The sequence below is a fragment of the Nanorana parkeri genome, unplaced genomic scaffold, assembly GCF_000935625.1.
Source record: "Nanorana parkeri isolate BGI_ZX_2015 unplaced genomic scaffold, ASM93562v1 scaffold344, whole genome shotgun sequence".
In the NCBI taxonomy this organism is placed as follows: domain Eukaryota; kingdom Metazoa; phylum Chordata; class Amphibia; order Anura; family Dicroglossidae; genus Nanorana; species Nanorana parkeri.
Window position 1 is genome coordinate 130,366 of NW_017306612.1, and position 16,593 is coordinate 146,958.

A 16,593-nucleotide genomic window follows, 5' to 3' on the forward strand; every position below is an offset into this window, starting at 1 on the left:
ATGCCAGCGTAAAGCCTCCCATGGCTGTATGCTGCTGTCGGTTGGTCTGCGTCTGCATACGTGTGCTCACGTAGTGCCGGCACATCCCGGGGGTTCAGCCATTGACTTTATTGTGAGACTTTACACTCTGTTGGCAGGAATACTCCAGCATTCACGGTATTCAGGGGCCACCGTCCATGGACAAGGGACATTTCTCTCTCGATCTCTCGATCACGGCAACAAAGTACACCCCCCAGACTTCTATGGGGCCTTGTCCCAATACAGGTCAGGGGGGAAAAGATAATTGTATTTTCAGTGACAGTAAGGTCATCCTTTAAGGCAGTGGTTCTCAACCTGTGGGTCGGGACCCCCTCGGGGGTCGAATGATGATTTGCCAGGGGTCGCCTAGTCAGGAAAAAAAAAAAACCACCATAGGATTGCATAGCTAGATTCCTATTGGCTATTTCACTTTGCAAAAGCCAATAGCAAACTAGCTATTGCAACCGCCCTCTGATGCTGCCAATCAGCAGTGGGGGACCTGAAGTTCTCCACCCCCTTCTAGTGATTGACAGCAACAGAGGGCGGGTGCAATATGTATGTATTCAAGCAAAAAAATATGTAAAACACACCTCTAGCTATGCATTCCATTTTCCCGGTCCGCAGCTGCAGAGATTGGGAAATGTCTCAGTACCTGTGATTGGCACTGCGCGCTGTCAGCTTCCTGGCGGGCTCGGCACGTGGAGCTGGGGACACGCCCGAGCCCATCCCTATCAGTGACAGTACTGCGGAGTATGTACCTCATACGTTATATAGCCAAACACTTTAAATCCAATTCTTCTAGTTCCAGCTGCAGAGCCCGGTCCTGTCTTTGCCTATAGCAGTGGTTCTCAACCTGTGGGGTCGCTGTGCAAGGTGAGAGTCCTCCTCAGCTCTCTCCTAGCGCAGCAGTGTCAGTTCTCCTGCCACGCCTCCAGATGTCACTGCAGCAGCCGCGTCATCCCTAAATTTTACCTTTTGGGGGTCACCACAACTTGGCAAATGTTACCAAGGGGCCCCGGCCCTAGAAAGGTTGAGAACCACTGCTTTAAGGGCTCATTCACACGTCATATGGATGTGCATGCCCATGCAGAGACCTGCTCCCGAGAGGAACAGATGTTCAATGCAGCCACCTGTACCTCCCTGCGTCCAAGTTGCGGCACCCGAACCCGCATGCATGTGCAATGTTCAGGTCTGCATATAACCACGTGCAGCTTCGTTCTCCCATAGGGAGATACAGGCGGCTACAGACCATTACACTCAGCACCTGTCCCTCCTGGAAACCGCTCTCTGCATGGGCGTGCATGCCACATGGATGTGCGCGCCCATGTGGAGACTTGCTCCCTGGAGGGACAGGGGCTGAGTGTAATTGCGAACAGCCGCCTGTCCCTCCCTGCGTCCAAGTGCAGCCACGCCATATGGATGTGCACGCCCGTGCAAAGACCTGCTCCCGAGGGGGACAGATGTTGCATGCAGCCACCTGTACCTCCCTGCGTCCAAGTTGCGGCACCCGAACCCGCATGCATGTGCAGGTTCCGGTCTGCATATAACTGCGTGCGGCTGCGTTCATCTGGAGATACAGGCGGGTACACACCATTACACCCAGCACCCTCCTGGGAGAAGATCTCTGCATGGGCGTGCACGCCATACGGATTTGCATGCCCGAGTGAACAAACCCTTAAAATGAAGACGGACAGGACTTGTTCACGCAGGAAAGAACTGACGTTATTGGGTGCTGAACTGAAAAACGATCCAAATTTAGGAATTAATATTTATATAACCAAATTCAAATCACAAATAAATCCCGACGGTCCCTTTTTTGCTCTCTGACAGGAAATCTCTTGTGTATGGGACGTGTACAGCCGGGCCCGCGTCTCTCACACTGGAGATCGAGGACAATTCCATTCCAACATATTGATTTTGCAGCAGTTTAGGAGAGGTCATCAACGTGCCGTCTGATGTCTGGATTGCGCCGAGCACATATTAGTGATCCATTATCTCCGGTTACATGAGCGCGTCCCTCGAGAGCCGTGTGTAGAGTACATCCAGCCCGCCATGTCCATCCCCCCCTATACTAGACGGGCCTTGTTATTTTATTTTATCATTGTATGATGTGTTGGGGCCCGGGGCCCGATATGGGCATTTCAAGGGTGATGGGATCGTGGGGAATTCTGACCTTCTAAATGGGGATTATTTATAAAAGTTCTGAAATGATATTCTGGGAAATGATCTGACTGTTGTGCCCATGTGTAAATCTCAACGGTTCTCTTATTTCTTGGAAAGTAGAAATGACCCGGCTCGTCTATTAATAGAATCTTTCTAAAGACTTTTCTTTCTTTGTTTTCTGAGTTTCAGAATGAATTTGTCACCACAATATTTTCTTGTAGATGGGAAACACAGATGGAAGTTTTTTCCTTTTTTTTTTTTTACATTACATTCACACTTTGAGCTCGGTGTCTTGGGGGGGTCACACACTTATTTTCAGGCTTGAGCAGATTTGTTTTAGCCATAGGCACAACATTGCATGAAAATTGCACGTCACGCAAATTTTTCAGGTCCTTCCGTAGAAGTCTATGGGGTCCAAAAACACAATGGAGCGACGTTGCTCCGCGCTGGCATGAACGGGCCCAATAGAATATCATGGAGCTCACATGGGGTCTATTTAGAAAAAAAATTGCATTCATCTTGTGAATCTCAGCGAATCCCCCCCTCCCTCCCCCCCTTTTAAGTTCAGCTTTCACCCCCATTCACATCTGAGCAATTTGAACAGGGCCGTCTTTAACGCAGGGCAAAAGGGGCAGCTGCCCAGGGCCCATTCATTGTTGTGGGGCCCAAAGCAGCTGCCCCTTGAGCAGGCCCTGTGCTGTAAAACTGCTACCACTGGCCCTGCATCTCAGCACTGTGACAGCAGAGCGCTGGATGATCGCAGAGCAGATGTTCACTGGCCTTTGCACCTGGATGGGGGGGAGGGAGTCTGCCGGGTGGGGGGACTACAGCCTGAATCAGGGCAGCATTAACGGTGGGTGTCTAACGGGTGAGCATAGGGTGGCGTACGGCCGCATATTCCCATAGAGAAGAACAGGCTGCTGTGTGCAATCACGCGCAGCACCTGTCCTTCCCGGGAGCGGCCCGAAACGCCCGTGCACACAGCACGGATCTGTACGGGATCCGGCTGTTACTGGTGTAAATGAGGTCTAAAGCAGGGGTCTCCGGCCCTCCAGCTGTGGTGGAACTACAAATCCCATGAGGCATTGCAAGATTCTCACAGCCACAGACATGGCTCCCGAAGACAGATGCATCATGGGATTTGTAGTTTCACCACACAGCTGGAGGGCCGGAGGTTTGAGACCCCCTGGTCTAAAGCAACTCCTATAAGCATGCTCAGGATATTGGGCTGACAGCTCTCTGCAAAGCAACAGAACCCTTACAGGCTCCAAGTCGTGTCCTTCCTTCTCCCAGTGCTGCTTTTGTATCCGCTTTCAAGAAGCAAATATGACAATGTGTTCAGTTACTTATACTAGCTGTGTGTGACTTGTTTTTTTTTTTTATGGAATCCCGAATTACATTTTCTTTTAATATCTCATTCGAGTTCAACTTTCAGTTTTAGATTTTTTTTATACTGCTGCTGGGTCTACCTTTTTAACTGTTTTCTTTTTAGCATGACAACATAACATTGTGAAGTTTCATAAGGCCGTTCTAAGTGTAGTGATGAAATAAGACAATGGGGAAGTGCTGCAAAATGATAAACCAATATCCATTGTGCTTTTATAAATAGTTGCTCTATCGGGGTTGTCAGCCTGAAACAGGAACTGGTGCTGGAATGGGTTATGTACGGCCCATTTTCCCCTTCAGCGTGGAAGATTAGCTCACTGTCCATGATTGCAGAAAAAGTATCGGTAATTGGTATCTGCGAGTACTTGATCAAAAGTATCGGTACTCGGTCTTAAAAAAGTGGTATCGGTGCATCCCTAGTATCTGGTATTATGTAGCATGTTTCTCTCCCATTGCAAGTTATAAAAAGGCGCCTGCTTAGTGGTGGCTGAGGACCACATGTGGTCCCTGGGTACAGATTGCTGCTGTACGGGCCTGCACCATCAAAGAAGTAGGGCTTGGAGGATCCTTACTGCCATAGCAAGCTGCTTCCAACACAGTGAAAAAGCCTTTCCTCGCCGCGGAGTCAGGAAGAGATTTTCTTGTTTTTCCGTTGCCAGGGAACGTCTGTTTTCCTGAAACATGGGAGATGGTTTATTTTCACATGAAATATTAATGGCAAGTGCCTACAATCCAGAGCGTCGGGGGAAAACGTGAGACGTTTCCAATGTCGAGCCAGTAACAGCAGTGAGATGTCAGGAACCCATCACGCCGAAGGAATTGGCACGATTCCCAAAGCCGGGTTTTTTTTCGTGCCCTGATCTGCAGATACACACGGTGCCTTAAGCACGGGCAGGAAGGAGGAAAAGCAGACTTCTATGTGGGGGACACCGAGTGAGTTAGTTTACAGGACGTCCTTGTTTTTGTCAGTAGCAGTGCTCGGGCCTGCTTTGGGGCAAATGCCAGAATTTCCTGCATGTCCAAAAGTTGGTATTTGCCACCGTCTAGTGCCAGTGGGCTGGGGTAGCAATGCCCAGGGGTCTGTGTCCTGGTTCAGCAAAGGCTGCGTGGTTCTTTAGACACCCATGGGGCAAGGCATTCACTTGCTGGTCTGCAGAAGTTTTTTTTCTCTTTTTGTAGAGGACCTGAACTCTGGATACTGTGTCCAAAAAGGGCAATCAGAGGACAAAGGACTTCCCACCAGTGTTGTCTATAATCTCCCTGCAGGTGATCTTTTCCTCATAACCTTGTTCTGTACTGCGTCTAATATGTGGATGCAGCGGGCAGCCATCTTGGTAAAGGCAGAGCTTTGCTTCCTCATGTCAGAACCGACCCCCCCCCCCCTTCCCTGACGATTGGTAATCTAATGACTGGTGGGGTAATAATGAACAATCAGCAGGAGAGTTGGAAGAAGCACACATCCTTACAATGGATGAAGCATAAGCAGAGAAATCCTTGCACTGCAGGCAGGGGTGTAACCACAGATCATGGGGCCCCATAGCAACATTTTTATGGGGTCCCATCCCTTCAGCCCCCAAGCCCCATAGCAGCTGCATGGGCCACTATGGCTATTGTTACACCACTGACTGCAGGTTCTCAGGTACAGATTTCTCTCCAGCAAAGAGAACTGTGACCAGCACGTCACGTGACCACGGTACTGGCATCACCAAATCTCACTCCGAATGTGGTGAGACTAGCAGTCAGAGGTAACAGTTGCTTTAGTTCAGTGGTCTCCAAACTCACAGCTATGTTCTTGAATTCAACTGGTTCCTGGGACGCTATTCCTTCCACTGACACCAACAATAGGGCACTATTCCTCCCTATGACACAAATAAAAGGGACCAGTTCCTTCTACTAACACCAAAAATGGGGCATTATTCCTTCCACTGCCACCTATAATGGAGCATTATTTGCCCCCCCTCCCCCCCCCCATAACCACAGGTGTTAGGTAATTTTTCTTAATTCCCACAGACCACTGACGCTGGGGTATTTTTACTCCCACTGGACACAGCCTGGCACCCCTGCAGTCTTAAGGACTGTGAACTGACCCTTTGTCTAGAAACTTTGGGAACTCCTGCCTTAGAGGATCCCACACTACAGATACACAGCTCTAAGGGTCTGGGAACAGGAACTGAGCTACTATTTTTCATCTTTCAAGGTACTGCTTAGGGACAATTAACGTTTCTGGATGTTCCCTATAACGGAGCATGTCTTCACTTTTTGAGGTCAGTTCCACTTTTACTTCTCATTGCAAAAAGTTTCTCTTCTCGTGTTTTGGAAGTCTGAAATAATGTTGCGATGCTTTCACTGGTGTTGGCTAGTGTTCAGGTAGAACATGTAGGTCAGCCAGAGTCCAGACGTTTTAGGAGGCATAACAATAGTAGGCTTATAAAATGGAAGTCTCGCCCATCCCAGTAAGACAGAAATATGACATTGGGACCCGGACAGACACACAGACTGCCTGCACGGGGGAAAACAATATAAATATACACAATGCCCATTTGTAATTGTCTTAAAAAGTTGATTTTATTTTTTGACTGGAGTGGACAACCTGTGACTTGCTATCACCCCTGGAGTTTAGTGACCTTTTCTTTTTAACTTTAGCTGCTGTCCAAACTCAACCAGTCCTCAGCTGGAGTCTAGGCTTCCTAGATCAGGGACAGACACCAAGGTCCTGTGGTGATGGGAATACCCACATGGATGCCAGGTTATGAGCATGGAGTAGGGTCTCCATTTCTGCTTCAAGTTGTAGCATGGGACGGAGGTCTGTTGGTCCTGGTAAAGGTACGGCAAATCTGTCTGGTCAGTTAACAGGAAAGGTACAGTTGGAGGGACTAGGATAGTAAATAGCTGGATGGTACGAGGAAACGGTTGAAAAATGGGTAACTGTGTATAGCTGCATGCTATGGTTGTTTCCACATGGCCATCCGAGACAAATTCAGAGCTGGTAGCACTATGGTGATGAGCAGTGAAGGGCATTCATGTTTTACTATATGTTCAAAAGTATGTTCAAAAGTATGTGAACCCTCTTCCAAATGAGTGGAGATGCTTCTAGACATGGGTACACAGTACTAGCACCATACTGTGTACTGTAATACAACAGCATACACAGACATTGGGCTCTTCCAGCCTTGTGATAACAGTTTGGTGAAGGCCCTTCTCTGTTCCACCATGACTGTCTCCTGTGTACAAAGCCAGCTCCATAAAGACATGGATTTGATTCTGCCCGTCTCCCTCCCATGAGTCTTTGTCCCTCGTAGCAGCCGACTGAAAGGCCAGTGTATTGTGGAGATATAAAGGGCGGCTTTGTGGAGGGCGAGTAAACGCCGGGAGAGCAGAATAGAGCTCGGAGGGTGGAACGTTCTCTGTGCTGAGACCGGATTTAAAGCTGAAGCTAAAATAAATTGTTGGTAAATCCAGATATACAGGAAAGGGATGTGGACCCCTCACCAGATGATGGAGATCAGGTTCTTCCAGTGAAGGGTCCTGGTAATACTACAACATAGGAAGACATTGTAGAACATTGAGATCTTCCAGCTTTGTGGCTAAAGTTTGGTGAAGACCCTTTTCTGTTCCACCATGACTGTCCCCTGTGTACAAAGCCAGCTCCATAAAGACATGGTGTGACCAGTTTGGTGAAGACCCTTTTCTGTTCCACCATGACTGTCCCCTGTGTACAAAGCCAGCTCCATAAAGACAAGGTGTGACCAGCTTGGTGTGGAGGATCTCAAGTGTCCTGCACAGAGACCTCAACCCTACTGAACACCTTTGGGATGAATTGGAACGCTGGTTAAGAGCCAAGTCTTCTCATCCAACATCAGCACCTGACCTCACCAATGGGCACAGATCTCCGCAGACACCCTTCAGCATCATATGGAAAGCTCTCCCAGAAGAGTGGAGGCTTTTATAGCTGCAAAGGGTTGGGGTAGTATAACTCCAAAATCAAGGCCATGGTTTTGGATGGTAATTGGAGCATGGTCAGACCACGTAATGTCATGGATAGAGGAGCGTAGCACCCTAGGAAGAAGTCCACAGTCCACTGCGAATAAGTCGATCCATGTCCATGGTTTTGGAATGGGATGTCACACACGCTCATATAGGTGTGATGATCAGGTGTCCAGCTTTTGGCCATATAGTGTATGCTGAGGCTCGGATGGAAAGGATGAGGGGTAAGGGAGTCACCTGCAGTTTCTCTAACCCTTTCTTTTCCGGCAGTGCGCGCTGTGGCATGCTCTGCACCTGGAGTTGGATACATTTAGCCTTTACCAGGCCTGGCCGGCAGTGTTTCAGAGGGCGAGAACTGTACAGTGTACATTCCAATTCCCAATGTCCAATGATGGCACAAGCCGAGGACTGGCGCGCTATGTTTACCTCCAGCCCCTCCCACCAGCCGCGTCTCACGTTTTCCTCCCCCTGATGCTGTAATAGTCCCTCGTTGTCTGCACGTCTTGTAGGAAACCCTGGCGGCTCCTGATGGATGGAGCGTTGTTAGAGACCTGCCCGGAGCAGGTTCTTCCCTCGTCCTGTTTACTGTTCGCTGTCTGCCGGCCTTAATGCTGTTTGTCATGCGGCTCCCTGCGATTAAGTTGATGGTTTGCAGGGTCCCTTTATTTTAATGTGATCCATGACAGCTGTAACCCCGTGACAAACAAAGAGAACAGGGGACTTTGTCAAGCTGAGCCTTCCATCCCTTCCAGGAATGAGATCAGTCCACCAGAAACCAGCATTTCAGTTTGGAGCGGTTATAGGAGAGCTGAGCTGCCCCCATGCCTTGTAATATCTTCAATTGTGAGATTTGGATGGGGTAAACCTTTAAAGGAGAATTATGAGGCGAGTCACTCACGGCTCCCTGCAGGGTTTCCCCCCCTCCCCGCTCCGATCCTCCAGCGCTGACTGGCGGAACGGACGGGGGAGGGGGCGGGTACAGCTGGTTCTGACTCTAGATTGGCAGAGTCAGCTGTCAATCCCGCAGCGGGGTGGATCCAGACAGTCGGGATCCGTCCCGGCTGCGGCATCTCAGTATAGCGCGAGCTGTAGCTCCCTATATACTGAGCTTTGGGTGACGGGAGGACGCTAGTTTTTTCCTCCGTGACACTTAGGAGATCATCACTTCGAGGGTCCAGTGATCGGAGGAGAGATCAGTGGCTGGAAACTGCTGATCTCTCCATTGATCTATCAGAGGAGACCCTCCACGCCGGTCCCGAGCTCACACAGGGGGACAGCGGAGCCTGGGAAGCCAACGGCGGCAGCAGAGAGAGGGCACACACACGGTGTAGCACCGTACAAGCGATCCGGCGCCTGTACAGACACCGGATCGCTTGTATTTAAACAGCAATTGCCGGCTGTTTCGAAACTGTACCAAGAACGCGGCTGCAGCGGATGACGTGCATTTCCGTGAACCCGCTGGAAGTGGTTAAAGAAGAACTCTGGAGGAAAATCAAAAACTTGCCCTTGCAATGGGGCTACCCCCCGGCACTGCAAGGGTTAAGTGCTCATTTTGTCTAGGGGGGGTGGTGTCAAATATAGATGTCCTCACCTGATCCTCGGTCCCCCGGTGGTCAGCTGTCCCCCTCTGCCCCAGCTATGAAATGCCTCTTGGTGTCCACGTATCTAATACAAGTCAATGGACCTGCATAGGATGCGATGACATTATTGGTCCTTAGACCAGAAAAGGCTCCGGGGGGGGGGACCAGTCTATCCTCCCGGAGGGTGGCGGCGGCGGAACGAGTATCAGGTAAGTAAATCTGCTTTATTTGAGCCCCATAGACACAATGAGCTCATAACCCTTGCAGATTGAGTTCTTCTTTAAATCGCTAACACCTCAGGAGGAAGGGCTGTCACACTGAGTCAGTCAGTCTAACACTGTGAACATGCTTGCAGCGAGAGTTGGTACAGATATGACCTCATCCGCAAGCTGTTGCAGCTTCACTGTCCAATCATCATGCTGAGGGCAGGTCAGTGACCGAGCAATACTGCTAACCTGCAGTAGGGAGAATGTAAGGTCGCTGGCCCAGCTGTGCTGCCCAGCAGGTTGGGGGAGGGGGGGGGTCACAAGAACAGCTGAACAGGATTTTGAATCTTTTGGAATCTAATGCAAATGTGCATTAAGCTGTTAGTTGTCCAGCTGTGGAAGGACTTTGCACACAGGTCCGTGGGACCCCTCTGACCTGTGCAGGCAGCGGACGTGGAGCTTTGACTGGAAGGGACTTTCCTAGCGGAGTGCCGTGGGGTTAGGCCATCGATCGGTGAGCATGCCCAGGGTTCTTATCTGCCGTTCAATAAACCCCCCAGGCTTGCCCAGGGCGGTGCTGGCGATTAGCGCTTTTGACATCAGAGCCGAAAACCAAAGTTCAGACTGCAGGTTCCTGATTTTTGCTTTAGAATTAATCACCAATTCAACCGCCCGGAGACGTTAACCCTTTCCCCCGAGGGCCTGCCGAGCTGAAATCCCGCTCAGAATGGCCGCCACTTAGCCAATCACAGTGGGAGCAGACTGTTAAAGGAGAACTCCCGGTAGAATAAAACTTACCCTTGCCGAGGGGCCACAGCAGCACTGTAAGGGTGAAATAAAAAAGATATTCCTGATCCTTGGTTGCTAGACTGATCCCTGCGGCCTCTGCCCCTCCGCTCCAGTGATGGTATTTCCCTCGGCCCATAGTAGCCTGTGCAAAGAGGTGTGCATTGGGGAGACCAGACCAGTCACCCTGCACAAGGCGCTAGAGCAGTAGTGAGCGGTCTTTATTACAGGAGGGGGCGGAGACAAGACCAGTCACCTGCACAAGGAGAGAGAAAGCAGCAGTGAGCATTCTTTATTACAGGAGGGGGCGGAGACAAGACCAGTCACCTGCACAAGGAGAGAGAGCAGCAGTGAGCGGTCTTTATTACAGGAGGGGCGGAGACGAGACCAGTCACCCTGCACAAGGAGAGAGAGCAGCAGTGAATGGTCTTTATTACAGGAGGGGAGGAGACAAGACCAGTCATCCTGCACAAGCAGAGGGAGAGCAGCATCGAACAGTCTTTATTACAGTAGGGGGCGGAGGCAAGACCAGTCACCCTGCACAAGGAGAGAGAGCAGCAGTGAACGGTCTTTATTACAGGAGGGGGCGGAGGCAAGACCAGTCACCCTGCACAAGGAGAGAGAGCAGCAGTGAGCGGTCTTTATTACAGGAGGGGGCAGAGACAAGACCAGTCACCCTGCACAAGCAGAGGGAGAGCAGCAGTGAGCTTGATCATTGCGCAGGTTGGCGGTGCCCTTTAATGGCGGGGCGGTGAAAGCAGCTCAGCCACATAGGTGATAAAACCCCGGGAAGCCGCCAGAACTGTTATTACACGAGGACGCTGAGCCCGGGCGCGCGGCCCCCGGCAAAGCCAACACATGTGCCGTTGATGCAACCTTCCTCCGCCGGCTTCTTGCGGGAGACTTTAATCCGCCGGATTCTTGGCATCAAACAAGAACGGATTAATTGCTCTGTCATAACTCGCTTCACTGCGCCTTTCGCAGCGTCGGCTCTGCCAGCGCTCTGTGTATCCCGGCGGACGGCTGCGGGCCAGGAGGATTAAAGAGTGCTAAAGCCAAAAGTAAGGAAAGGGTTAAGAGCCGGCAGGTTTTCATTGACGTCTCTGTGCCATGGAGGGGAATTCCCCCATTGCATAGAAGCTCTGACCCCAGGTGAGGGCAACCCCGGCACTCCAGCTGTTGTGGAACTACAAGTCCCATGAGGCATTGCAAGACTCCAACCCAGGGGAGGGCAACCTCGGCACTCCAGCTGTTGTGGAACTACAAGTTCCATGAGGCATTGCAAGACTCCAACCCAGGGGAGGGCAACCTCAGCATCACCTAGTCTTTCCTCACCAGCCGGACTGTCCCTGGCCCCGCCCCTTTCATTCATTGGAGTTAAGTTCTTTCAGTCATGGAGGCTCCGCATTACCTGGGGCGGTCTGTATGCAAATGAGGACTGCCTAGGAAGGCCCACTTCAGACATACACCCGCCCATCAAGGCATTTTGATATTTGCATAACTCCTCCTAAGAGCCGGCACACTGCTTGCATCAGGGCTCCTGAGAGGAGTACTGAGTCGGGATGCAAGGAAGCTATGTACAGCACCCTGCCGGCTCCTCCCATCAGCCGTGACCTGCCTCCATTGCATAGATAAGCACAGAGACCCAGCAATGCCATCATTGGGCCCAAAATAAGAAACTGAAAGGTTTTGGTTACAGATTTCATTAGTATGTTAATGTGGAGGGATCGGGGGAAGGGAAAATATGAGCCGATTTCAAGGGCGAGTAATATCTGAACGGAGAGTCAGGGGACAAATGTGATCGGCTGCTGATCAGGACGACATTGGGTAATACACAGCTTGGGGGGTGTGCCATACGTGGGGACACATCCTGACACATTGTTACCCCTTTCACCATCCACCACCGGAGGTGACATCAGCTGGAATCTGTGACCTGATCCAATGTAACCCTCATGGACATTCTCATGGCTTCTCACAATGTGCATCAGAAGCTGCAGCAAGTCAGATAGAGCTCCGCCTCATTTCCTGGCTGGAGGACATCCAGTATCATCTAGCCTTTCCTCCCCAGCCTGACTGTTTACTGGCCACGCCCCCTTTCATTCATTGGATTTCAGTTTTATCAATCATTGAGGCTCAGCATCACATGTGGGTGTGTTACCTATGAAAATACAGCCTAGGAACGCCCCCCCACTCCTCCAGACTGACACCCGCCCATCAAGCCAAGGGGGTCCCCGGTACAAATCCCGGCCAGGTCACTATCTGCATGGAGTTTGCATGTTCTCCCTGTGCTTGTGTGGGTCTCCTCCCACACTCCAAATACATGCTGTTAGGTTATTTGGCTTCTTTCTAAAATTGGCCCTCGTATGTCTTCATGTGCAGGGCCGGATTAAGAGCATCATGGGCCCGCTGCTGTCTGTCGGTCGGATTGGAAGCAGCAGAGGCGGCTCTCTGATTAGGCGGCTGCTCGCTCCTGGGGGCCTCCACGCTGATTAGACAGCCGCTGGTGCCTCTGGTTGATTGTGCTCAGCCTGGCCGGCCCAGGTTGCCATTGGGCCTACCAAGGTGATCCGGGGGTTGGCTGGGCCTATTTTCAGTGGTGGGCCTGGAGCTGGCGCTCCAGTAGCCCCTATGTTAATCCGGCCCTGTGTATGTGAGATTGGGGCCTTTACACTGTAACCTCCTTGAGGGCGGGGACTGATGTGACTGTCAGGGCCGGCCTTAGGGGTGTGCGAGCCGTGCGGCCGCACAGGGCGCCATGGCAACAAGGGCGCCGTGCGGCCGTCACAGCTCATCCTGTGGGCGGCTTCTCATGACTGTGCACTGTGTAAAGCGCCGCGTAAATTGTCGGCGATGTATAAAGATCTGTAATCATTTTTTTCATAACTCCTCCCACTGCTTGCATCAGGGCTCTTGAGAGGAGTACTGAGGACAGAGTGCAAGGAAGCTATGTACAGCGCCCTGCCGGCTCCTCCTACCAGCCATGTTTTGCCTGCATTGCGTAAAGAAACACAGAGGCGCTGTGATGACATCACTGACTCTAAAATAACAGGTTTTATTTAAAACTATTATTGACATATTGCTGAGGGGGGAGGGGGGAGCAGGGGATGGGGAGGGACCAGAGAAGGTGAAACCAGATGTGATGTTAGTTTTATTCTTCTGGCCATCAGATTGGCTTTCTCAGTAACAATCAATGGAAACTTGCGACCAATCGAAAGATGGAATGGATTTTATAAAAAGAAAAGCGTCCGCTCAGTCGGAGCAATAAGCTGCATGGAGGGGGAGCGGCATACATGGGGGGTGTCCAGGTCCCAGTCTTGGTGGCATTTCCATACACAGCGGCTCCGACATATCACGGATTTATGATTCGGGGGGCGTAGTTCTCCTTTAAATGGCAGATCCTGGATTATCCAGATCTCCGGCATCCTGCTAACCTGCTTTTCCTCACTTGACACCGAACAGAACACAGCCAGCGGAAGGCGAGCCCCCCCCCCACTCTGTGCTTGCATAATAGGGAGCCGGGAGCTGGTTCTTTGACTCACCGCTGACCTGCGTCTTATCCCCTTCACAGGAAGGACTTAGTGCGCTCAGTGGCCAAATTCCACATCCCCAAACGTATTTCTATGCAGTGTCAGAGATTAACCCTTCCACCGCTGGGCGCAGCCTCAGCCCGCGCTGCATGCGGGTACCCACTACAAGTCCCATCTAGGAAACGCCAAACCTAAGCAGGTTCTGACCCGGATCACTTTTGCACCCACACTCAGATGTTTGCAAACCGCTCAGACACAAGAATTCTGGGAGATCCCCGTCCTGCGGAGTACAATACAGCCATTACCATTGAAAACTAGCAGTGACATCATCACTGTGCTGCACACGGACAATGTGCACAGAGCAAAGGTGTGGGAGGGACCCAGCAGGCCCCACCCACTACAGGAAGGGTGGAGACCAGACCAGTCACCCTGCCCAAGGAGAGAGAGAGCAGCAGTGACTGGTCTTTATTACTGGAGGGGGAGGAGACAAGACCAGTCACCCTGCCCAAGGAGAGAGAGAGCAGCAGTGACTGGTCTTTATTACTGGAGGGGGAGGAGACAAGACCAGTCACCTTGCACAAGGAGAGAGAGCAGCAGTGAACGTTCTTTATTACAGGAGGGGGCGGAGACAAGATGCAAGAAAATACAACACACAGGACATGCAGAATTATTTGGATTATTATAATAGATACAATGAAGCATCTTTCTCATGATCTCAGCGGTGACAGGTGCTCTTTACGAGTGTCGGAGGGCCGGCGATCCGCCTGGGCATATCGGAACGTTGCGGACTAGAGCCTGCACGAGACGGCGCATGTGAGCTGCATGGCTGGATGGAGCGCGATGGACGTTTATCTTTCTCTGAATGTCGTGAACAATGTAACACTTTTATCTTCATCTTCTGGATACTTTTGGAGATGAATTTTACCCTCATCTGTGTTCCCATTTTGAGAAATTTCCTTTTTATTTCCTTTTGTTGTCACCTGGACAGGAAGTGAGTTAAAATCGCCTTAAAAAAAAATGTCTTCCTTCGTTGTGTTGGGGGCGACAGGTTCTCTTTATTCTGATTCATGACGGACATTTTTTTTTTTCCTCCTGCTTTCAGCTTAATTTGTCCAAACCCATCGAGGACCAGGGCCCGCTGGATGTCATCATCCACAAGCTAACGGACGTCATTCTCGAGGCCGACCAGAACGACAGCGAGGCCGTGCAGCTGGTGCAGAGGTTCCAGGTGAGCAAACCGGGGAGGCGGGAACCCCAAAAAGTGGCATTCACGGCTTGTAGGGTCTGTTTGTGTCCCCCAGGGGCCGGGTCAAGGCAGAAGAGGCAGCCGCCTTGGGGCCCTGCTGGGCTGGAAGCCTCTCCTGCCTCTGCATTGTCCAGCCGCCTCCTTCGCTGTGCAGGACTGAGCTGTCATACGGATAGATTACACGGGGAGATCGGGGTTCTCCCTGTGTAGCCGGTGACACCTCTCTCTGCTGCCAGTGTGACAGCCGCCCGCTCTGTGTGTTCATTGTGAACCGAGCACAGCGCCCGGCCGTCACAGAGCTCCGGTGATGACAGCGGGAGAGCCGCATTCTCCCTGTGTAATCTGCAGGACTGAGCGATCACACGGATAGATTACACGGGAGATCGGGGTTCTCCCTGTGTAACCGGTGACACCTCTCTCTGCTGCCAGTGTGACAGCCGCCCGCTCTGTGTGTTCATTGTGAACCGAGCACAGCGCCCGGCCGTCTCAGAGCTCCGATGATGACACAGGGAGAGCCGCATTCTCCCTGTGTAATCTGCAGCTCGGATCCTGCTCTGTATTTATCTCTTTATGAATAGTTACTATTGTACTCTTTTTATTCATGAATTATGTGTAAATGAATTTATAAATTATTGTTATGTGTAAAAAATAAATAATAAGAATAAATATATTAAATGTAAAAAAATAATAATAATAAAATAATATAAAACTTTTTAAATTTGTGTCCATCATTCACATTTGTACTGGTAACATAGAAATATTGCACAAAAAAAACAAAAAAAATTGCCTTTTATAAAAGGGGCGGATGTCAGAATAAAATGACTAGTTGACCCCAATTGTTTTTTTTTGTTTTTTGTTTTCTTTAACCCTAAAATTTGTAGTTAAAAATGCAGATTATTAATAACCCCCTGAGGGCCCGTACAGACCACCTCAGAGCCCCCATGAGGGCCCTTATAGACCACCTGGGAGCCCACACAGTGCTCCTTTAGAGCCTGTACAGACCACCTGAGTGCCCGCAGAGGTTGCAGTGTCGGCACTTTGAGACGCACAAGTTGTTTTAGTGATCCAGTTTGGTCACTCGGGCTCAGAACGGTTCCCCATCACTGCTATAGACTCTCAATGCAAAGCTCTGATGGCAGTCGAGCCCAGGACCCCGGCGCTGCAAGCCGCCCTCGTCACCACATTAATCTAGTCGCTCGCTGATACCATGCAGACCTGAGCTGCACCTTCACATGGCTCCCTACCAGGTGTTCCCACCACCCGGATCAGAGCAGCGATGGTCGGCCTTCGTTCAGTCCTTGTCTGGAGAGGAGTGCGAATGTTCCGGAATGCAGACGATGTATATAAAACATCATCACAATGTCGGTCATGTTTAGACCTAAACACGGCCCGCTCCACGTATGTTTAACCCTTGCCATGCCATCGGTCAGACATGTCCTTGTCCCCGGGGTGGTCTGACTGCTCTGCCCCTGACGTGTATCACGGCACAAAATTGTGTGCAATGGAGCAGCGGGGCGGGGTTCTGTAGTCCAGTCAGGAGGAGCGGCCCAGGGTGACAACACTGCTCCAGAGATAAAGTACACCGTGACCATTGTCACCCAGGACAGGAAGTGTGTTACTGGCAGGATCTCCATGTGGGAATAAAATGTAAAAAAGAAAAAGTTTTTTAAAAAGTTACAAATATTTCCATCTGTGAC

General features: G+C 50.8%; 1 protein-coding gene across 1 annotated transcript in view; it reads left to right on the top strand.

The window, feature by feature from the left end:
* Positions 1-16,593, top strand: part of ITPK1 (inositol-tetrakisphosphate 1-kinase) — a 70,541-nt gene that overhangs the window by 22,529 nt on the left and 31,419 nt on the right. The window contains exon 3 of the mRNA XM_018558499.1: positions 14,753-14,878. Coding sequence (XP_018414001.1) covers positions 14,753-14,878 — 126 coding nt within the window. The remainder of the gene's footprint in view (positions 1-14,752; positions 14,879-16,593) is intronic.